Source organism: Pristiophorus japonicus, chromosome 1, assembly GCF_044704955.1.
Source record: "Pristiophorus japonicus isolate sPriJap1 chromosome 1, sPriJap1.hap1, whole genome shotgun sequence".
Lineage (NCBI taxonomy): Eukaryota > Metazoa > Chordata > Chondrichthyes > Pristiophoridae > Pristiophorus > Pristiophorus japonicus.
In genome coordinates, this window is record NC_091977.1 from 191,015,122 (window position 1) to 191,039,640 (window position 24,519).

At 46.3% G+C, this 24,519-nt stretch overlaps 1 protein-coding gene across 1 annotated transcript in view; it reads right to left on the reverse strand.

Annotated features, from left to right (window-relative positions):
• rasgrf2b (Ras protein-specific guanine nucleotide-releasing factor 2b) overlaps positions 1–17,982 on the reverse strand; it is a 404,619-nt gene extending 386,637 nt beyond the window's left edge. Inside the window, exon 1 of the mRNA XM_070867471.1 lies at positions 17,695–17,982. Within this exon, the coding sequence (XP_070723572.1) occupies positions 17,695–17,970 (276 nt within the window). The 5' untranslated portion in view covers positions 17,971–17,982. The remainder of the gene's footprint in view (positions 1–17,694) is intronic.
• Between the last annotated feature and the right edge of the window lie 6,537 nt (positions 17,983–24,519).

Here is a 24,519-nt window from a genome sequence, read left to right on the forward strand (position 1 = left end):
TAGCAGTGGTAGTGGATTTGATACGGAGTATCCCTGTGGCCGCAACAACTTTTACCATGCTGGATATTTCAAACGGGTTTTGGTCCATTCCCCTGAGATGGGAGGGCCAGTATAAATTTGCCTTTACCTTTAAGGGTCAGCAGTACACGTGGACATGCCTTCCACAATAGGTTTCACAATAGTCCCTCAAATTTTCACCAGAATATGGCCGAGGCACTAAAAGGTTTTAGTCAGCCAAATCGGTTGGTCCAATATGTGGACGACCTGTTGTTATTCTCTGAAAGTGCGGACTACAGGCCATTATTGAGTGAGTTATTGCATTTATTGAAAGAAGCAGGTTTTAAAGTAAATCCCAAGAAAGCTCAAATAGGCAAAGAGGAGGTGCAGTTTCTAGGTTTGACCATTAGGGCAGGAGAGTGAGCCATAGTTGGAGCTAAGAGAAAGACAGTCCAGGAACTAACTGTTCCTAAGAACGTGTCTGGAGTAAGATCTTTCCTGGGAATAACGGGTTACTGCAGGGAATTCATAGAGGGATATGCAGCCATGGCAGTTCCTTTGTTGAGGCTTCTTAGGAAAGGAGTAGAGTGGGAATGGAGTTGGAGTTGTCAAGAAACGTTCGTTCGGTTAAAAGAGGTCTCACAGACAGCACCAGCGTTGGGAGCAGTAAATGGGAACCAGGACTTTAGTTTGGATGTTGCAGCGACTGGGGACAGTTTGAGTGCAGTGTTAATCCAGGAGCGACACGGCCAGCTGAGACCAGTGGTCTACGCCTCCCGAGTTCTCACAGAAGTACAAAAGAGCTTTTCAAACTGTAAATGACATCTGTTAGCAACTTTTTGGACAGTAAAGCATTTTCGGTCACTCACAGGGTTAGCTAAAGTAACTTTACTGACCTGTCACACCCCGACACAAATGTTACTGGACAGTAGAATGAAAGACAGGACAGTGAGCAGTAACAGGGTTGCTCGCTGGACATTGTTGCTTACTCAATTATACCTGAAGGTTGAGAGGGTAGGAGAACAAAGCTAGCCCCGAACCTGGTTTATCCGGGGGCAGCTCACGTGTATTCAGTGGAAGGAGTGTGGGATGTAGAGGTGGAATTCAAAGCAGGAGAACACCCGACAGGCAGGAACATCTATGTAGATAGGTCCAGTTCAGTAATAAAAGGAGAGAGAAAAACAGGCTGTGGGATTTACAATCCTGAAGCAGGGATAGAGAAAGTTCCCCAACACTTTAAGTGCGCAGCAGGCCGAGCTAGCAGCGGTAGCGCACGTAGTCACACACCCGAACGAATTCCCAATTCCCTATACGATATGTTCGGACTCCATGTTCACTTGTAGCTCCTGTACAGAGTATTTAGCCATATGGGCTAGGCAAGGGTTTAAGTCCACAGACAGAATACCGTTGGTGACGGCTCCTTTGTTAAAAGTAATTTTGGACGTCACGGGTAGGGACCAGAAGGATTACTACATCCAAAAGGTCAAAGCATGCTCTAAGACAGAGCCCAAGTGGAAAGGGAATGAAAAAGCAGACACACTGGCCAAAACAGGGGCAGGAGAAAGGACATCCTGGGATCCATATCACTGCGGACAGCTTATGGCTGTAACAGGCAGAGAGGAGCCCAAAGAAGTACCATTGCTGCCTGATTTAAAACAGGCTTAGCTATGGGATGCAGATCTTAGAGCAGCGATTAAGGACAAGATAGACGGGAAGTCTGTAGCGGGATCTTTGGGCGATGCAGACATAGTAGTAATGCAGGGAATGTTGTTTAAGGGAAATAGTTGGATTGTGCCAGGGCAGTGCAGGGAAGAATTCTTGTAACTAGCGCATGGGGGTCCAGGAGCTGGACATCCAGGGCCAGAAACAACGTGGAATAAAGTAGAAGCCGTGGGACGGTGGCCCGGGCTTAGAAGTGATGTAAGGGATTATTGCCAGAATTGTCTGGTATGTGCCGCAAACAATCCAGACCCCCACCGGAGAAAGGCTCCATTGGGACACACAAGGAGGGTAGAGAGGCCATGATTATTGTGTATGTAGGCACCTTTGGTAATGACTCCACAAGGCAGGGTATGATACTTAAACTGTGTAGACTGTAGTCCTTTATTTGCAGCTCCTCGAGTGAGGACACCAAGCTGTGAGCTCCCTTTTATACTGTGTTACCTGCAGTGTGCAGGTAACCCTTAGGTCTCCGGCAGCAGCACCCTCTGGTGTACAGGTAAGGTGTGTACAGTGTAAGCTACATTCAGTGTTACAGACATCATATAATAATACAAGCATGCATACATAACAATACTCCCCCCTAAGCATTTTTCAAGTCCTTATTGTGATGACCTGGGGAGGTGATCAGTCGTGGGCTGTGGGAGGTGGTGGTGAGGGTTGTGTGGGTGCCAGGTGTGATCCCTGTACTTGAGGCTGGCCTCATACATTCCCCCCCCCCCTTCTGAGGGGTGACCTAATAGAGGTCTTTAAAATTAAGAAAGTTTTGATAGAGTAGATACAGAGAAAGTGTTTCCACTTGTGGGGAAGAGCATAATTAGAAGCCATCAATATAAAATAGTCACCAAGAAATCAAATAGACAATTCAGAAGAAACTTATTTACCCAGAGAGTGCTGAGAATGTGGAACTCACTACCACAGAGAATAGTTGAAACAAATAGTATAGATGCATTTAAGGGGAGGCTAGATAAGCATATGAGGGAGAAGGGAATAGAGGGTTATGCGAGTTAGATGAGGAAAGAAGGGAGGAGGCTTGAGTAGAGCATAAATGCTGGCATGGACTGGTTGGGTCAAATGGCCTGTTTGAGTACTGTATATCCTATGTAATCCTATGTAAATTGATCATCCAGTTTGTATTCACATCATTTTCGAAAACATACAAACTAAAACTATACACAGACAGAATTTCTAAAAATAACAATAACTACTGTCACTCATATTTGACGTGGATTTTGTTTGTTTTCTATTCTCTCTCACAAACACACGCAGCCTCCTTGTTTAAAAAAACTTATTAAAGTTACCCGAATAAAGCTTTTAAAATTTATCATTTTGTTTTTGGAAAACAACCAAACTGATACTGTGAGAGGCATTCTACCATTTCAATTGAAACACGTTACTGATGTATACTGGGAAGTTGTCCACAATTCACACACTCAGACTGTAGGATCTGGCTTAAGCTGTGAGAGTCATAACTATTGTATATGCAAGCACTTTAATAACAACTCCACGAGGTAAGGGTGTAGTACTTGAACAGTAGTGACCTTAGTCCTTTATTGCAGCTCCTAGAGTGAGGACACCAAGAGGTGAGCTCCCTTTTATACTTGGTTACCTGCAGTGCACAGGTGACCGTTAGGTCTCCAGCAGCAGCACCCTCTGGTGGTACAGGTGTTACAGTACATACATTAACATGCATACATAACAACATTCCCCCCCCCCCCCAATCCTTTTCCAAGTCCTTATTGCCATGACATGGGGAGGTGATCAGTAGTGGACGGTGGGCGGTTGTGGTGGGGATTGTGTGGGTGCCGGGTATGATTCCTGTGTTCGTGGCTGCACATATCCATTTCCCCCCCCCCACATACATAGACTATGTGGGTGTCCTTGTTGGAGGATTCTGCAGTGGTGGAGCAAGTACATGTTGTTATGGGTAAGGTACATACATTGTTGAATGGGTAGGTGGTGGCGATTAATGGTGGGCAGGGCCACAGGGTGGTGTGGCCTCCTTGTCCTCCACTGGTGGTGGAAGTCTGGTCATCCCAGGTTCCGCCGGGAAAGCTGGAGGGCACTGGCCTCTTGCTCCCGGTGCTGGCCCTGGTGACCAAGGGTGGGTAGGGCCAATCTGGGGCAAGTTGCCAGTGCCGGTGGCTATGCTGCCCATTGATCGCTTGTCCCTACAGTGGGTATGCTCGCACTGGGTGTGTGTGAACCCTCCCTGGGGCATCACATTGGTCCTGGAAGCGCAGGCTACATGATCAGGTAGCCCGCTGGACCTGGGTGTTTCCCACGGGGGGTTACCTTTGGCATTGTCAGTATACATGTAGAACCCGGTATCATTTCTCATTCTATCATTAGCCTACATGATACATTGACTCCGATCACAACTAGCCGACTCGACATTGTTATATCTCTTTACACTTTCACATTTGTCACTTACAACGCTTTCTTGTGTGCTATCAGTATCTCTCTACAAGGTTACATTTGGATACCTGCCTTTGTTGGTTACATTTGTCATATTAGCATTACCGGCATCACTGTTCAACAGTACAAATTTGTCACTTTTTGAAGCATTCGTTACATTGCTCCCATTAGCATTGCCGGCATCACCATTCAACAGTACATTTATATATCTGCATTCATTAATTACACTTTTATCTTTAATATCACCGGCATCGCTGTGCCAAGAGTGGAACTGTCTCTTTAACTGTTTTGGGTTGCCGGTCTCCTTTAAGAGGGGCTCAATCCGGTTTGCCGCTCCGCAACACATATTGCTCCCTCAACGCTGCCCCTCGTGGTCTGGTTGCGGCCATCTTGATTCCAGGTGCTTCGCCTCATGGTGCGGGCGGCATCTTCTTTCTCTCCACGAGGTAGGCTGCGGTGATCCTTCCCTTCCCAGGTTCTGCCACGGACGCTGGAAATCTACCTTCTGCGCCGATCTTCTTCTCTCGGAATCCTGCCACTGGAGCCTGGAAGGTGAGGTCTGATTGTTCAGGTTGGATCATCTCGCCGTTGAGTTTTGTAGTCTGTGTCGTCTCCATGCAGTTGAGTCAGACGGTAGGATATTCAGGTGCTGCGATGGATCCGAGTTTGGGGCCGCATAGGATGTCGATCACCGGGGCCCGGAGGCCTTCATCACTCCGACAAATTTGGACTTGCTTCATCCAACTTCTTCCCAGCAGCGTTGGACCATCACCGGCAACGATCCACAAGGAAGCTTGTGCATCGCACCGCCATGTGATACCTGGAGCTCCACGCTGCTAACGACTGGGATGGTGCTTTTTGTGTAAGTGAACAGCTTTGCCTGGATTGGGGACATTTTGGGTCGTTTGGCGGGATTATCCCAGAGTTCCTCAAAGGCCGTCTGATTCATCAGCAACTGGCTCACCCCTGTGTCGATCTTCATCGAAACTGGAACCCCGTTGATTTCTACTTCCATTTTCCACGGGGAACTCTCGGTGGAGCAAGTACATATTCTGTACTCCTCTTCCAGGGGCTGAGCAGCTTCGTCTTCATCAGCACTGGAGCCCGGGTGATCGGCCGACTCTTCAGCGACTCGGTGAGTAAAACTTCTACACATTCGCTGAAGGTGACCTTTAGTGTTGCAGCCTTTGCAGGTATAGTCTTTGTATCAGCACTGGTGGGCCCTGTGGTTTCCTCCACAGCGTCAGCACCGGGCTAGCCAGTTGTCCCCATGTGGCGGACTCAGGGTTGCGGGACTCGGGGCAGCAGTCTTGCCTCTGAAAGTCGTCATTCAGTTCAGTGTACTCGTCGGGTTAGAGTCCTGGGTGTGGGTCATCATCCGTTTGGAGTCACAGACCGAAATCATGAAGGCCTGGCTCACTTTGATTGCCTTCTGCAGGGTGACCGTAGTGTCCGCAGAGAGCAGTTTATGGAGGAGGCCCTCGTGGCCGATTCCAATATCGAAGATGTCCCTTAGTGCTTCGGTGAGGTGGTCGTCAAAATCACATGGTGCAGCCAAACTTCTCAGATCTGCAGCGTATTTAGCAATTTCTTGGCCTTCGGGCCGCCGGTGGGTGTAGAACCAGTGTGTAGCTGTGAGGATGCCTCTTTAGGTTTGAGTTGTTCATGTATTAAAGTTACGGGCTCCGCATAGGTCTTGGTCATCGTCTTCGCTGGGGCTAGCAGGTCCCTGATGAGGCCGTGGACATTGGGTCCACAACTGCTGAGCAGGATGCTCTGCGCTTGTTCACCAGCAAGGCTGGTGAGTTCCCAGCCTGGTCATTCACGATGAAAAAGTGTTCTAGCTTTTCCACAAAGGCATCACAATCTTTCCCATCAGCGAATTGTTGGAAGTTGCTTAGGTTAGACATATTGTGTGTGGAAATTCATAACTTCGTCGCCAGTTGTTGTATATGCAAGCACTCTAATAATGACTCCACGAGCTAAGGGTATAGTACTTGAACAGTAGTGAACTTAGTCCTTTATTGCAGCTCCTAGAGTGAGGACACCAAGAGGTCAGCTCCCTTATATACTTGGTTACCTGCAGTGTACAGGTGACCCTTAGGTCTCTAGCAGCAGCACCCTCTGGTGGTACAGGTGTTATAGTACATACATTAACATGCATACATAACAAAATCTCTGGGCAAAAATATCAAGGCCCAGAATTGTGGTTAGCGGCGAAACAAAGACCTTCGCCACTGGCCCTGAAGAAAGCTGCCCGCAGAGATCTCGCGATCTCTTTGACGAGAAGTTTGCCTTTTTCGACTTGTAAGAGATTTCAGTCTAGTAAAGTGGGAATATATCTGCTGTGACGCCAACAAGCTGTCTGAGCAGCCATTCACATTGCAGAATTCTCACAGGCAGGGAACCAGAAAATGAGAATCTGCTTTAATCCCCACTTTTTAAAAATGTTACAAAGAACAAAACAAAGATTGGGGCTCTCACATGAGGATAAAGTAGAAACTGAAATATCATGAGCAAATTTTTAAAAATATAATTTTTTTTAAGTTGCGTAAAAATTATAATTTTTTATCATAATGGAGAAATTTGACACTCCATAAAATTAAAATTAATTTTTCAGGGCCATAACTTTTGTTTAGCAGTCAATACACTGTTAAAACTCCAGTTACACCTAATCCAACAAGGTTTAACATTTAATGGGGTCTTTACAGTGATAAAAGTCTATGTTTTCGTCAGTTTCACTAATTTCACAGATTGTCAGGGGGTGCAGGCACAGTGCAGCCAGTGTCAGAGCAGTAAATGACTGACCGCAACATCAGGTTTTCCGCCTTAGGATGTGCATGCGCTACTTCCTGAAGTTGTGGTCAGTTTCACAGGGGTGATAACAGTGAACGCTGTTCATTTGTCATTATTACCCACCGGAATTTCGGCCCTTGCAAATCAAAATCCAGGATTTTGGGAGAGGCTGGCGGTCTTCAAATAAAAAGGTTAATGAAGATCCTCAAAGAAAGAAAAGGTGACTTTCTAGTTACATGTAGTCATGTTATGGTGTTTCTAAATATATATATATGTTGGGGAGGAAGTCCTATATGTTTTGGGGATGTGGGTGACTGGAAATGTTGAATTTAAAGCCATCACTAGCAACTCTGCAAAAGTGGTTGGTCATTTTAATGTTTGTGTAACTCAGAGGACATTACATAGAAACATAGAAAATAGGTGCAGGAGTAGGCCATTCGGCCCTTCGAGCCTGCACCACCATTCAATTTGATCATGGCTGAACATGCAACTTCAGTACCTCATTCCTGCTTTCTCGCCATACCCCTTGATCCCTTTAGCGTAAGGGCCACATCCAACTCCCTTTTGAATATATCTAATGAACTGGCCTCAACAACATTCTGTGGTAGAGAATTCCACAGGTTCACAATTCTCTGAGTGAAGAAGTTTCTCCTCATCTCGGTCCTAAATGGCTTACCCCTTATCCTTAGACTGTGGCCCCTGGTTCTGGACTTGCCCAACATCGGGAACATTCTTCTTGCATCTAACCTGTCCAATCCAGTCAGAATGTTATATGTTTTTATGAGACCTCTCTCATTCTTCTAAATTCCAGTGAATATAAGCCTAGTCGAGCCAGTCTTTCTTCATATGTCAGTCCTGCCATCCCGGGAATCAGTCTGGTGAACCTTCGCTGCACTCCCTCAATAGCAAGAATGTCCTTCCTCAGATTAGGAGACCAAAACTGTACACAATATTCACGAAGGCCCTGTACAACTGCAGTAAGACCTCCCTGCTCCTCTACTCAAATCCTCGCTATGAAGGCCAACATGCCATTTGCCTTCTTCACCGCCTGCTGTACCTGCATGCCAACTTTCAATGACTGATGTAGCATGACACCCAGGTCTCATTGCACCTCCCCTTTTCCTAATCTGTCACCATTCAGATAATATTCTGCCTTCCTGTTTTTACCACCAAAGTGGATAACCTCACATTTATCTACATTATACTGCATCTGCCATGCATTTTCCCACTCATCTAACCTGTCCAAGTCACCCTGCAGCCTCTTAGCATCTGCCTCACAGCTCACACCACCACCCAGCTTAGTGTCATCTGCAAACTTGGAGGGGTCTGCAGGACATGCGGGAGGTGGCAGGGAGGGCGGAGTTAAATTCTTAAAAATGTAAAACGCAACCCCAACCAGCCACAAACGTTTAACGGGGGTGGGTTGGGGGACGGGTGAGTAACTCGGTAGGGCCTACCCATTCCCCGGCCACTACAAATTTATCCCGCTCCCTCCCCGCCATCCACTAAACATCGGGGCCCAAGAGTCAACCATATAACGTGAACCAGACTCATCTGTAGGGGTGGTAGGTTTCCTTTCTTGAAGGCCAAAAGTGATCCAGTTGCGGTTTTACAACAACCATCCAATGGTTTTAATAATCATTGTTCTGATGCTAGCCATAACTTTTCATAGTAGCATTTGAACTCACAATTTCTAAGATACTACTACAGTACCATAACCATTACATTACCGTACCAGTGTATTTTGCTCACACACGCAGCAACCAAAAAGGATAGCACCAGGAAGAAAGAAAACATTTGTTTGCACACAATGGAAAATATATAATGAAGGAACACCCTAATTTTCCAAAAGATCATAAGAGCACTCCAGGGAATACATCCCAGCTCCAACAACAGAGAAAAAGATAACCCATAGGGTCAGGAGTAGAGGAGATCCATGCAAGGAAAACTAGTTGAAGGTGGCTCAACCGTGGCTATCAAGGGAAATCAGGGATAGTATTAAAGCCAAGGAAGTGGCATACAAATTGGCCAGAAATAGCAGCGAGCCCGGGGACTGGGAGAAATTTAGAACTCAGCAGAGGAGGACAAAGGGTTTGATTAGGGCAGGGAAAATGGAGTACGAGAAGAAGCTTGTAGGGAACATTAAGACGGATTGCAAAAGTTTCTATAGATATGTAAAGAGAAAAAGGTTAGTAAAGACAAACGTAGGTCCCCTGCAGTCAGAATCAGGGGAAGTCATAACGGGGAACAAAGAAATGGCGGACCAATTGAACAAGTACTTTGGTTCGGTATTCACTGAGGAGGACACAAACAACCTATCAGATATAAAAGGGGTCGGAGGGTCTAGTAAGGAGGAGGAACTGAGAGAAATCCTTATTAGTCAGGAAATTGTGTTGGGGAAATTGATGGGATTGAAGGCCGATAAATCCCCAGGGCCTGATGGACTGCATCCCAGAGTACTTAAGAAGGTGGCCTTGGAAATAGTGGATGCATTGGCAGTCATTTTCCAACATTCCATTGACTCTGGATCAGTTCCTATGGAGTGGAGGGTAGCCAATGTAACCCCACTTTTTAAAAAAGGAGGGAGAGAGATAACAGGGAATTATAGACCGGTCAGCCTGACATCGGTAGTGGGTAAAATGATGGAATCAATTATTAAGGATGTCATAGCAGTGCATTTGGAAAGAGGTGATAAGATAGGTCCAAGTCAGCATGGATTTGTGAAAGGGAAATCATGCTTGACAAATCTTCTGGAATTTTTTGAGGATGTTTCCAGTAGAGTGGACAAGGGAGAACCAGTTGATGTGGTATATTTGAACTTTCAGAAGGCTTTCGACAAGGTCCCACACAAGAGATTAATGTGCAAAGTTAAAGCACATGGGATTGGGGGTAGTGTGCTGACATGGATTGAGAACTGGTTGTCAGACAGGAAGCAAAGAGTAGGAGTAAATGGGGACGTTTCAGAATGGCAGGCAGTGACTAGTGGGGTACCGCAAAGTTCTGTGCTGGGACCCCAGCTATTTACACTGTATATTAATGATTTAGACGAGGGGATTAAATGTAGTATCTCCAAATTTGCGGATGACACTAAGTTGGGTGACAGTGTGAGCTGCGAGGAGGATGCTATGAGGCTGCAGAGCGACTTGGATAGGTTAGGTGAGTGGGCAAATGCATGGCAGATGAAGTATAATGTGGATAAATGTGAGGTTATCCACTTTGGTGGTAAAATCAGAGAGACAGACTATTATCTGAATGGTGACAGATTAGGAAAAGGGGAGGTGCAACGAGACCTGGGTGTCATGGTACATCAGTCATTGAAGGTTGGCATGCAGGTACAGCAGGCGGTTAAGAAAGCAAATGGCATGTTGGCCTTCATAGCGAGGGGATTTGAGTACAGGGGCAGGGAGGTGTTGCTACAGTTGTACAGGGCCTTGGTGAGGCCACACCTGGAGTATTGTGTACAGTTTTGGTCTCCTAACCTGAGGAAGGACATTCTTGCTATTGAGGGAGTGCAGCGAAGGTTCACCAGACTGATTCCCGGGATGGCGGGACTGACCTATCAAGAAAGACTGGATCAACTGGGCTTGTATTCACTGGAGTTCAGAAGAATGAGAGGGGACCTCATAGAAATGTTTAAAATTCTGACGGGGTTAGACAGGTTAGATGCAGGAAGAATGTTCCCAATGTTGGGGAAGTCCAGAACCAGGGGACACAGTCTAAGGATAAGGGGTAAGCCATTTAAGACCGAGATGAGGAGGAATTTCTTCACCCAGAGAGTGGTGAACCTGTGGAATTCTCTACCACAGAAAGTTGTTGAGGCCAATTCACTAAATATATTCAAAAAGGAGTTAGATGAAGTCCTTACTACTAGGGGGATCAAGGGGTATGGTGAGAAAGCAGGAAGGGGGTACTGAAGTTGCATGTTCAGCCATGAACTCATTGAATGGCGGTGCAGGCTAGAAGGGCCGAATGGCCTACTCCTGCACCTATTTTCTATGTTTCTATGATGGTATGGGTAATTACAGGACTGCGTTTTATGAAATTCTTTCAAAATGTGTTACATCTTTTTTTTTAAATCATAATGTAAGTAACGTTGATTGGGGCAGGCAACCAACATGTTCGCCCAAAGGAGCTTAATTTTTTTTTAAGAATTTGATTACTTTTATGAAGGTTGTTCATTGTTATGATTTAGTGAACAGAAAATAATTAGAAAGAGTTTAGTTTATAAATTACTAGTGCTGATAATGACAAACAAATGCTTAATGCATACATGTAACATCCTCTGTCTACTATTTTAACATAGGCATTAAATTGGTAAATTACAAATAAAATAGCAGGCAGAGGAATATCAAGAGTGAATTTGGTGTCTGCCCACTATTAGCATTAATATTATTTTATGCCCTTTAGGAAATTATTTTTACACTTAATGGTTTTGATTGATTCAAACATCCCATCGCCTAGAAAAACAATTGAACAATTAGCTTTATTTAATAAATAATGGATTTTTTTTTAATGAACAGGACACTTGTGTTAATCAGTTGTTTCATGTCCATTGAAGTTTCCTACATCCTAGAAACACTTTCTACCCTGCACTTTCTGTGCTGTAGAAGCAGACCAGACATAAAACGTTTTTTATATCCGCTCCTGGGATGTGGGCATCACTGGCAAGGACAGCATTTATTGCCCATCCCTAATTGCCCTTGAAGCTAGTGGTGAGCTGCCTTCTTGAACCGTTGCAGTCCTTGTGGTGAAGGTACTCCCACAGTGCTATTAGGGAGGGAGTTCCAAAATTTTGACCCAGCGGCGATGAAGGAACAGTGATATATTTCCAAGTCAGGATGGTGTATGACTTGGAGGGAAACTTGCAAGTGATTCCCATGCGCCTGCTGCCCTTGTCCTTCTCAGTGCTAGAGGTCGTGGGTTTGGGAGGTGCTGCCGAAGAAGCCTTGGTGAGTTGCTGTAGTGAATCTTATAGATGGTACACACTGCAGCCATAGTGTGCCGATGGTGGAGGGAGTGAATGTTTAAGGTGGTGGATGGGGTGCCAATCAAGCGAGCTGCTTTGTCCTGGATGGTGTTGAGCTTCTTGAATGTTGTTGGAGCTGCACTCATCCAGGCAAGTGGAGAGTATTCCATCACACTCCTTATTGTGTCTTTAGATGCTCTAACAATGACTCCACGAGGCTGTGTGTTGTACTTGAACTGTAGTGACCTTGGTCCTTTATTAGTTAACTCCAGAGTGAGGATCACACCTGATGGCCTGCCTTTTATACTAGGCCAGGCACACCTGTACAGGCAACCTACGAGTCTCCCACTGCTGTGCCCTCTGGTGGCACACCTTAAGATAGTACCAACAGTAGCCATGTAGTATACATGACATCACGCCCCCCTGAACCCTCAGTGCAAATCGCCCCTGCATTAACTGTGCTCTGGGCTTAGCTCTATTTGGGTTTTGTCTGGTAGACCTCTGGTGGACCAGCTCAACCTTGGGTGGGTAATGGGTGCAGTAGCGTGCTGGTGGTTGCTGTTTGTGTGTATGTGTGTGTTCCTGACTATTCCATTCTCCCCCCTTCCCATGTTGGTGTGGCGGGGGCTCCTAGCATTCATGTACATACAAGTTCAGGTAAGTGGGTTTTGCGGGGTTTTTTTGTGGTTCCGTGATGCAACAAGAGAGTTGGATGCCTTGTTGTTGCAGTGATCGGTGCGTGAGGACGAGCTAGTTCCAGAGCTGCTGCTCAGTGCCCGGTGCTGGCAGTGGGGAGCCGGTTGGCTTGCGTAGCCTGCTTTCGGGCTGTTGCCTTGGTCCCTAGTGTCAGGCAGGTTCACAGATGTCTGTGACCTCCCTGTCCTTCCTTTACACCCTGGGTCCCAGCTGCTCCCTGAGGAGCTGTCGTCTAGCAGTGCACAGGGAACTGCTGACTCGCTGGTTTGAGATCCTGGCTGGTGCTTGTTTCCTCTGGGGGAACAGTGGCGGGTGACCCTACATCTAGGGTATGGCCTTAGTGCACTCTGCTCCTTCAGGCTCATGGCCCTTGGTGCCATCTGTTGCTTAAGAGATGGAGCCGACCCAGGGCATGGTATCACTACCGGTGCCGTTGCCCTGCTGAGGTTGCTTGCTTCACAGCTCGTGTGTGTTGGCTGCTTGTGGCCACACTTCGTGGTGCATGACTCTGGTCTCCGGGATGCAGGCTACAGCATTGGGTGTCTCTCTGGACCTGTGTGCACCCAATGAGTGTCTGCCTACTGCATTGGCTGCGTGCAGTGGGAATCCTGCATCGCACAGCTTTTCCTTACTTATGGTGGACACTCCAGGGATCCGATCACGATCACCCAACTTTTCTTCGCTAGTTGATTAGGCACAGTTTAGATTATCAATTACACATTGTACATAATCGTGCGACTTTTCCTCGCCGGTTGCATGTGTACAATTCTGCTTATCAGTTATCCATTTTACATGGTCAGTTACACACTTTACATAATCCGTTACCCCTTTAGTCTCTAACTTACAATTACTGTTACATTGCTTAAATGTGTGGAGCTGTCCCTTTAATTGTAGTGGGTTGCATGCCTCCTGTAAGAGAGCCTTGCTTGCTTTACCCCAATCCGCTTCTCCGTTTGGTGCCACGTGTTGCTCCATCGATGCTGCACCTCGTGGTCTGGCCGCCGCCATCTTTGTCTTCAGTGCATCACCTCATGATTCAGGCGCCATCTTTTCTTCGTCCACGATGTCGACTGCGGCGATCCTCTTCTCCCCGGGTTCTGTCTCCGCAGTTGGGAAGTCGCTGCTGGATCCGATTTTCTCCCTCCTGAGTCCTGGAAGGTGCGTTCGGGTCATCTCAGCTGGATCATCTCCACGCAGTCATGCTGAGTGGTCTGTGTCTCGGGTGCCATGCTGGTCAGCTCACCGATGCTGGGTCCACCCTCAAGTTAGGGCTTGCTTTGCCTCTGAGCGCAGAGGGCTTCGATCGCTGGAGGGGTGAAGTCTTCCCACTTCCACTGGATCTTCTCCATCCACCTTCTGCCAAGCAGCATTGGTCCATCACCTGCAACAATCCACAGAGGTAACTTGGCACCGCGCCATCATGGAGTACCTTTACATTCACACTACCAACGACTGGGATAATTTCATTGGTGTAGGTGCGTAGCTTTGCCTGAACAGGGGCCAACTCGGGTCGTTCAGCCGGATTGTCCCATAGCCTCTCAAAGGCTCCTTGATTCATCACTGACTGGTTCGCCCCGTGTCCACTTCCATGAAGACTGGACTTCCCTCTATCTCGACTTCCATCTTCAGCGGGGAGCACTCGGTGGTGCAGGTAAACATGCTATGTACCTCCACGTGGGACTGGGCTGCCTCTCTGTCTAACAATTCATAATCCACGCTGGATTCATGGCCATCTGCGGACTCCTCATCGACAGTGAGTCCTATTTCTTACACATTCGCTGGAGGTGGCCCTTTGTGCTGCAGCCTTTGCAAACATAGTCTTTAAAATGGCACTGGTGAGTCCTGTGCTTCCCTCCACAACGCCAGCATGGTGCTACTCGATTAGCCCCCATCGGCGGACTCTGAGTTAAGGGACTCGGGGGTCTGTTCTCTCTTCCCTGAGAGGATTCACGCTCTACGGTCCAGCTCCTGAATAGCGCCACTCTGTGCACAGTACCTGCCGGGTTTGAGTCCTGAGGGTGAGATATCTGCCTAGAGCCACAGGTTGAGGTCATGAATGACTGGCTCACAGAGATGGCCTTCTGCAGTGTGACTGTGGTGTCCGCCGACAGTAGCTTGTGAAGAAGGCCCTCATGGCCAATTCCAATGACAAAAATGTCCCACAGTGCTTTGTTGAGGTGGGTGCCGAACTCACACGGTGCCACCAGCCTCCTGAGGTCTGCGGCATACTTCGCGACTTCCTGGCCTTCGGACCGTCGGTGGGTATAGAACCGGTGTTTGGCTGTGAGGATGCTCTCCTTGGGCTTGAGTTGCTCCTGGATCAGTGTTACGAGCTCTTTGTACGACTTGGACGTTGCTTTCGCTGGTGCCAGCAAGTCCCTGACGAGGCCATAGACGTTGGGCCCACAACAGGTTAGCAGGATAGCGCGGCACATATCAGCCAGTGTGGCCGGGTCGTCTCCTGCCAGGTCGTTTGCTGTAAAAAAAAAAAGTGTTCTAGCCTCTCCACAAAGGTGTCCCAATCATTACCATCGGCGAACCGCTGAAACGTACCAAGGGTAGCCATTTCCGCGTGAAAGGTCGTAATCTCGTTGCCAGTTGTTGTGTCTTTAGATGCTCTAACAATGACTCCACGAGACAGTGTGTTGTACTTGAATTGTAGTGACCTTAGTCCTTTATTAGTTAACGCCAGAGTGAGGATCACACCTAGTGGCCTGCCTTTTATTCTAGGCCAGGCACACCTGTACAGGTAACCTACAAGTCTCCCACTGCTGTGTCCTCTGGTGGCATACCTTAAGATAGTACCAACAGTAGCCATGTAGGATACATGACACTCCTGACTTGTGCCTTGTAGATGGTAGAAAGGCTTTGGGGAGTCAGGAGCTGAGACACTCACCATAGAATACCCAGCCTCTGACCTGCTCTTGTTGCCACAGTGTTGAAAAAGTATAAAAAAGGAAAGATGCTGCTAATTGAATGGTGATAATGTCACAAACAACCACCTGAAAAGGACGTGTTAGAATGAGTTATTCCCAGCAGTAAGCAAATGAGGAGAAATAAAGTTCCAGATGATGATATATTCTAAGTATGCTGTCAATATTATTTGTGAACGGTAATACACAACCAAACCAATCCTTGGCAACTAGCCTTCTGTTACCATTTTACACCAAAAGAATGGCAGCACTTACAAGTTTCACTCTTGCAGATTGCTATGGAGAAATTGATAGATCACATCCCTGTAATTATGAAGTGCCTCTTTGGCACTCTTTGTTGAATGAATTCAACTGTGCTACCTGACTGGCAGCTTTCCAGTTTTTTTTACTCTTATATTCTGGATGTAGAGATAATGAAAATAGAACTCAATACTTAACATTTTAGCAAACAATAATGTACAGCACGCACAGTGGCAGTACCTTGTGGAATAACGTTAATATGTGTTACATTCTAATGTTTGTTTGGAGTCTATTACATTAGGGTTACTCAAACTGCTGTAGCATCTGTGTGTGTTATCTATAATTCCTTAAGGTAACAATCGGTAACTTGGAAAGTATGACCCAATCGAGATTAACACATAATTATGCAATGTTGTGGTTTACTTTTAACTGCGCCCATAGGCACAGTAACACAAACGTAAGTACATTAATTAGTGGAAAATCAGAGGCTGAATATTTTTACAGGAGTGATTTTTCTCTTCCCTGGCACTAAAGATAGGTCAGGTGGTACACACACATTTCTATTTATACATGGTGTTTGACTGTAGGGCAAATGACATAACTCCACAACGTTTAGCTGTTTGTGAGTGTGTTTAATACAATAACAAGGCAGAACCAATCGTATCTGCTCTGAGAAACTGTAACTGAGTATAGCCTTCAGGCCGCAAAGCTTAAGATTACAACCTGCTGATAATTCTCAGTGCTTCGAGTGTAGACACACGTGAGCATTCGTAGAAGGAGATACCTCGAAACTTGATTCTTGAATTGTTTCCAAAAATATTTTGTAAAATGGCAGGATACCTCTGTTTTCCAAATTTCATAACATGCTCATCATTGTATTTTTGTAGTGAGCATGTAAAGTGGCTCTTTCCAATACTAAAATAAATTGTCATATAAAATGTTTCACCTGAGAATTGGATTTGATATTGAATTAACTTGTTATGTTAGTTGTTCGAATACGAAGAAACAGTGAGGACGTCTGATTTCAAATCTATTTTGGGAATAAGTTTCACCCCAAGTGGCAAAATGGGAATTAAATTAATTAATTCCCATTCTTCAACGGAATATTAAAAACTCGGGGCGAGCTCGACCCCCGACAACATCGAGCGACGGTACCACGTGGATGCGTTTACTATTTGTGGACCTTGCAAAGGTCTATTCCTTGAAACAGAACAATGTAAGCTTAGTTTTTGTATTGATCAGTATTAATACAGCAAAGAGCAATATTATTTGCCTAATGGAACAGTAGTATTTCACCATACCGTTGATATTTAAAGGAGAAATATTCAGAACTGAATGATTGCTAACTACACTGAATAGAGATATAACCTTATACCATGTGCTGTTTATTAAATTCTGGCGTTTTAGCCAGTAGGCTTTTTAATCCCAAATGATGCCAGTGTTTATCCGTGGGGGGACGCTTTGTCTTGATTATTAATAATAACAAAGTTTTCTTTTAGATCACAATCTTTCAGAAACGGTCCTTCAAATGAACTGTAATTGGGCGCAGAGGCTCTATACAGGTGGCTAGCCGACTTTACTGAGATAGCAACAAACATGAAGGCACCACAGTTACAGCAAGGTCGACACGGGTTACACGCGAGGTAGTGCTTATTATCAACTATAAAAGGGAGTGTGTGGATCGCATTAATGCAGTCACATGAGCTTTAGTTAGAGATGACACGTTTATTGGCACTTCTAAGCATAGTAAATGACAATAATTTCCTCTTCAGAAGTGACAACTGCAAAAACTAGTCAGGAGACTGCTCGACAGGCAGGCTTGTTAGCTAGACAGCGTGGCAGATATAGATACAGGCAGGGACATTTGAAAGACAGACAGGTAAAGTAGATTGACAGATATCCAAGGGGTTGCACCGCACCGTTTCATACCTGTTTCTCCAGGCTCTCCCTGCCCATGGTCAGGGGCTTGGGAGACGGGACCCTCTCACAAGTGCAGCCTTCGATCAAGTAAATCCCCGAGGGTCTGCTACTCTGCTCGTTCTCAAAGTAGAAGAGCACATTCTGGTAAAGGGCGAACCACTTGTCGTGCCACTTGCTGTTCTCCGCCGTTTTCTTGCTCAGGTAGCCGCATTTCGTGCCCTCTTTACGCGCGATCAGAGCTAAATACACAGCGTGCCCCTCATTGTACCTGACGCTTTTCTGCATTTTCCGTCTGCCGGATCACTTGTTTTTTTGTTTGGGGGGTGGGGGGCAGTGAAGGGGGATTTCTGATTTTTTAAGGTACTATTTCTGTTCCATCATTGTTTCATAAGAGCGGCGGCGACCGGTGTCAGAAACCCATTAGCCCAACTCTGCAACACAAAAACTTAAGGTGCAAGCGAGCTCGGCTGTGCGGGAAGCTCAGGCATCTCCGGAAAGTGATCTGTCCAAAAGCCCGAGCCAAGTCCCCGGGATCGGGATCAGAGCATCGCCATCCAGCAGCCAACTCCAGGCTGACTGCAGAAACCTGACACACACACACACAGGGAGAGAGGGGCCGAGCTTCAGGCAGGCTGCAAACCATGGGGCTTGGCAACACAAGGGAGGAGAGAATCACGTGGCGGATCAGCTGTAATCGGCTTTGACACCGCTTTAAAGAGACAGGACCCGGTGTGGCTTGTCTTCTTGCCCCAGTCAACAGCCGAGCCCGGGTTCCTGGTCCCAGTGTCACACAGACTGGTGTCCGGGGCACGGACACATAGGGATGGGACCTTGCTGGGATGATATTCTGTGCGAGCTGTGTACGGTGGAGGCTCGTGTGCCATGTAGGCTGGCCTTTCAATTGACCCTTTCACTACTTGGGGTTTTTTGTTCGTAATTCTTCATTCGGAAGTTTGAGCCGGCACTTCTTCTACATATATTGTGTGTGTAGATGCATCAAATAGAATGGCAGCCTTTGATCGATTGATCATAATGAACTGTTTTTAAACGTGTTTTACACCTTTTAAGACAGACAGTAGGAAGGGCGTCATCATTGTACCAGTTATTCCAGGCTCGCTGATAGCTCGTTCTTTTTTACTTTTTGAAAATTTCGTTTTTTCCTGAGAAAATCAAACGAATCAACTAATTTCGGAATCAGACAACTGGTATAAAATGGGATAACATTTCTTTTTTATTGCCCTTTCGTTTGCCCATAGATTTTTTGGGGTTAAAATCTGTAAAATTCCAAACTACATTTTTGAGAGAGAGAGCAGTGAATAATCGCTCAGCGGAACATGTTGTGATAGAAATTCCAGGTCAGTAATATGTATTTAACTGCTTAACATTCAATATATGCACACGGGTTGCTGTATTCGACTGTGCCGCGGTTATTGCCGCTGATTTCTACTCTGTTGGGCTGACGCACAGGACTGGAAACAGTCGGGACACTGAGCCATCAGGAGGCGCACTTATTCTCGCTGTCCCTTGTGTGGGGCATTCCCTCCAGTCTGCTTGTTGGCAGCCACAGACTGTAATGTTATGGGTTCTAAGTGCCCGGCTGTAATAGAGCCATTGGGCTCCTGGAATCCTACCGCAAATAAGTAATAATCTTATAATCACATGCTGACAATTCAAAGATGGTGTTACACATCCAAGAGCGCTCACAACATTCATTACAAAGATTTATCACATCTCCCACAAATGTTCCAAAGCAATTCACATTCAATGAACGTTGAAATACAATAACTGTTATGCAGACAAACCCAAAAGCAATTTTGCATGCAACAAGATCACACAAATAAATGATCAAGTAGTCTGTTTCTGGTGGTGTTGGTTGCAAGGTAAGTGTTGGCCAGGGCACCAAGAGAATTCCCTGCTCTTCATATAATGCTAGGGGAGGTTTAACAGCCACCAAAACCATCAGCACAGTCACTCGGGATCTTGATGTAATCTGTCAGCTGAAGGAGAACACCTCCGACAGTGCAGCACTCCCTCAGTACTGCACTGGAGTGTCAGCTTGCATTATGGTCTCTTGGAATGGTTGAATTTACAACCTTCTGGCTTAGAGATGAGAATGTTACTAACAAAGTGAAGTTTTAATAACCTTATAAATTGTTAGCACATTATACATTTGGACAGGCTTGTGGGGGTGAAATTTGTCTCGGGTGGTACTGCAAAATGGGCATTGGTGAATCGGCTATCAGTTTTACACGCTGCCCAATTCTCTTCTTTGAAATCAGTTCAAGTCGCTCTCGCCCATTCAGCTCCACTGCCTGAGATGGACTGCACACTCCTTGGGTCTTTCAACCACAACCATGTCTAGGCTCTTTTCTAATGCTTGGTAGGGGACTAACATAAATAAAGGTAAACACTTGCCTCTAATAAAAGAAAGAAAGCATGAACATAAAATCATAATTAAATTGTAAAATTGGTGCCAGAACAGAACATGCTGGAAATACACAGCAACGCCATCAGCATCTTTGACGAGAAAAGACAGGTTAATTATTGAATAGAACTCTGATGACTGATGGTATTGCTGGCTTTTTCTTTGTTTTTGTTTCAGATTTGCAACAATTGCATTTTTTTCCTTTTTAAGGACTGGTTTTAGGCCAGAACTAAAGAACTGTTCAACTGTGCATCAAAATAATTTCCTTTTTACGTTCTGTCATGAAAATTCATTGCATGGTGGTCAACTCAGAATCCTCTGCTGCACTTATCTGATCTTGTATAAACATAGAGAATCTACTTGCTCTTAACAGGTGAATACTGGTGGAACTGAGGCCACAGGGTACGTGCACTCCTGCACACATTTTGCAACTAATTTTTCTGCTGCTAATAGAGTAAAGAACGCTTGCCACTCACAGGATTGTACATTTTCGCTATTAACATTTCCCTGCTAAGGTACAACTGCAACATTCTTCACAACAAGAATGGGGATAAAGCTCTTTTGGGAAATTTGCCAGTCAGAGCAACTATCTCTGGGGTGCACTTGAAATTAGGCAAAAAAAAGCATCTTGGAGATATGGGCCACCTTTCTGCAGGCTCACAGTCCCCGAGGCCATTGTAACTCCATGGGAAACATTCCATCACTCAATTCCTACAGGTACCTATCCTATGAAGCTTCTCCCTTCTGGGTTGGAATGACTCTAGCTCTGTCACTAGGCATTTGTACTCTGATATAAATTCCTACCCACATCTGATGCGTTCATAATAAAGGATGAAACTGAGTATTGTGCTGGGATCCCTTGGAACTCCAACAGGTAGGCCCTCTGGTGGTAGTGCAATACAAGTTACAAGGGGTTAAATAAATAACATCACTCCCCCGTAAAGTAAAACGTATACTTATTTACAAGGTGAGCCGATCTGGGGCTTTTCGCTCCCTTGTCGATTGTCTCGGTACAAATGCGGGTGTGGGTGAGTTGGTTAGTTCTTCATCGGGCTGTTGGGGATGGTGAGTTCGGCTTCATGGTCAACCATGATGTCAGTTGCCACTTGTGTGTGCGTTGGAGGGTCAAAGTTGGTGGTGTCTTCTTCAGGTTGTTCGTAGCTGTTGGTGAACCGCAATTTGATTTGGTCCAAATGTTTTCTGCACGTTAGTCCATTGGCCATTTTGACCTGAAACACCCTACTCCCTCCCCTCTTTGGCTATGACCGTGCCAGCGAGCCATTTGGGACCATGTCCATAATTGAGTACAAACACCGGGTCCTTGACCTCAATATCACGTGACAAATTTGCACGGTCATGGTACACATTTTGTTGATGCCGATTGCCCTCCACGTGATCATGGAGATCAGGGTGGACAAGAGAGAGCCTTGTCTAGAACGCCCTTTTCATGAGCAGCTCGGCAGGGGGAACCCCGGTGAGTGAGTGGGGTCTGGTGCAGTAGTGAGCAGCACTCGGGATAGTCGGGTCTGCAGAGAGCCTTCTGACATGGGTTTTAAGCTTTGCTTGATGGTCTGAACTGCCCGTTCTGCCTGGCAGTTGGATGAGGACTCGAACGGGGCAGATGTGACGTGCTTGATCCCATTGTGGGTCATGCATTCCTTGAATTCAGCACTGGTGAAACACGATCCATTGTCACTGACTAGGATATCAGACAGGCCGTGCGTGGCAAACATGGCTCGTAGGCTTTCAATAGTGGCCGTGGACGTGCTTACTGACATTATTGCACATTCAATCCATTTTGAGTAAGTATCCACGACAACCAAGAACATTTTGTCTAGAAATGGGCCCGCATAGTCCACGTGGATCCTCGACCACAGTTTGGAGGGCCATGACCACAAATTTAGCAGTGCCTCTCTGGGTGCATTGCTTAGCTGAAAGCAAGTGTTGCGCTGGTGCATGCATGACTCTAAATCTGAGTCGATGCCGGGCCACCACACATGGGATCTGGCTATGGCTTACATAATTACAATGCCTGGGTGGATGCTGTGCAGTTCACAAATATCTCTGCCTTTTTTGGGCAAGACCACGCGATTTCCCCACAACAGCCAGTCCGCCTGCAGGGACATTTCGTCTTTGCGCCTGTGGAACGGCTTAATTGCCTCCTGCATCTCTGCTGGGACACTGGACCAGCTCCCATGGAGGACACAGTTTTTTTACCAAGGACAGTAAGAGATCCTGGCTGATCGAGGTCCTGATCTGGCGGGCCGTAACGGGGGACTTTTCATTTTCGAATGCCTCCATGACCATGAGCAAGTCCGCAGGCTGTGCCATTTCCACCCCGGTGGTGGGCAATGGCAGCCGACTGAGAGCATCAGTGCAGTTCTCTGTGCCTGGTCTGTGGCGGATTACATAGTTGTATACCAACAGCGTGAACGCCCATCTTTGGATGTGGGCAGAAGCATTAATGTTAATTTTGCTCTGAGAACAATGATATGAGCGGCTTGTGGTCAGTTTCAAGCTCAAACTTGAGGCTAAATAAGTACTGGTGCATTTTCTTTACCCTGTAAACGCACGCCAGAACCTCTTTTTCAATTGTGCTGTAGGCCCTTTCAGCCTTGGACAAACTCCTGGACGTATAAGCGACTGGTTGCAAAATCCTCGATTTGTTAGCCTGTTGTAACACACACCTGACCCCGTATGATGACGCATTGCAAGCTAGCACTAATCGTTTACAAGAGTTATACAGGACAAGCAGTTTGTTCGAACATGACAGATTCCTCGTTTTCTTAAAGGCAACCACTTGTGAATTCCCCTATACCTAGTCATCTCCCTTGCGCAGTAGAGCATGTAGGGGTTCTAGCATGGCGCTTAACCCAGGTAGGAAATGACCGAAATAGGAGTTCCAGGAATGACCGCAGCTCCGTCATGTTCTGTGGTCTCGGCGCATTCTTGATGGCTGCCGTCTTGGCATCGGTGGGTCTGATGCTGTCTGCTGTGATTCTTCTTCCTAAGAACTCGACTCCTGCACCAGGAAAACACACTTCAAGCGTTTCAACCTGAATCCCACACGATCCAACCGACTAAGAACTTCTTCCAGATTCTTCAAGTGCTCCATGGTGTCCCAACCTGTAACCAGTATGTCATCCTGGAAAACCACGGTGTGAGGAACCGACTTTAGCAGGCTCTCAATGTTCCATTGGAAGATTGCCGTGGCCGATCGAATCCCAAACGGGCATCAGTTATAGATGAACAGACCTCTGTGCGTGTTGCTACAGGTGAGTCCTTTCGAAGACTCCTCCAGCTCCTGCATCATGTAGGCCGAGGTCAGGTCCAGCTTGGTGAACATCTTCCCTCCAGCCAGTGTCGCAAATAGGTCGTCTGCCTTGGGTAGCAGGTACTAGTCCTGTAGCGAAAAACGGTTAATCGTTACTTTATAGTCCCCACAAATTCTGACTGTGCCGTCCTCTAAGTACCGGGACAATCGGACTTGCCCACTCATTGAATTCCACCAGCGCGATGATGCCTTCTCGCTGCAGCCTGTCCAGCTCAATTTCCACTTTCTCACGCATCATATATGGTACCGCCCGTGCCTTGCGGTGGATTGGTCGTGTACCGGGAACCAAATGGATGCACTTTCACCCCCGAGAAGCTTCCAATGCCTGGCTCAAACAACGATGGAAACCTGCTCAGAACCTGGGCACATGAGGCGTTGTCGACGGACGAAAGCACTCGGATGTCGTCCCAGTTTCAGCGGATTTTTCCCAGCCAGCTTCTGCCAAACAATGTGGGGCCATCCCCTGGCACAACCCACAGCGGGAGTTCATGTACTGCTCCATCATAGGAGACTTTGGACTGGACTTTCCACTTCACATCGCCCATCTATGGCCCATCTATCACCCAAAATGGACCTCTATCGCCCATTTTGAGCAAAAAGTGGAAACTAGGCCCAAAACATCGCCGGAAAAACAGGTGCCTAAGTTTCCACTTTGATCGCCCAAATGATCGCCCACACAAGGCCCATCCCAAGTTTCGGCACCTAGCATGCACTTCGCTGGGCCGATGCAAGGCCCAAAAGAGTGCTGAAAAATAGTTGCTTTTTCAGGGCCTAAGAGAAGGAAATGAACATTATGGATGCCATTTTGAACTTTGGAGGAAGGTGGAGAATTTTTTGTGAGTCATTTAGAGAGTAAAATTGAAGAAAATTGTACTCAGAAATTTGGGACAAGGAATATAAATAGGTATTATCAACTTATTTATGCTAAATAGATCTCATATATTGGAATTATTTTGTAAATAGCTTTTACATAGTGAAGTTATGTAATGATATTGTTGGGGCCTATCAAACTGACTGGTATACAGCTTAGAGAGTACAGAGAGGGCAGACTACAATGATTAAAGAGTATCGAGTA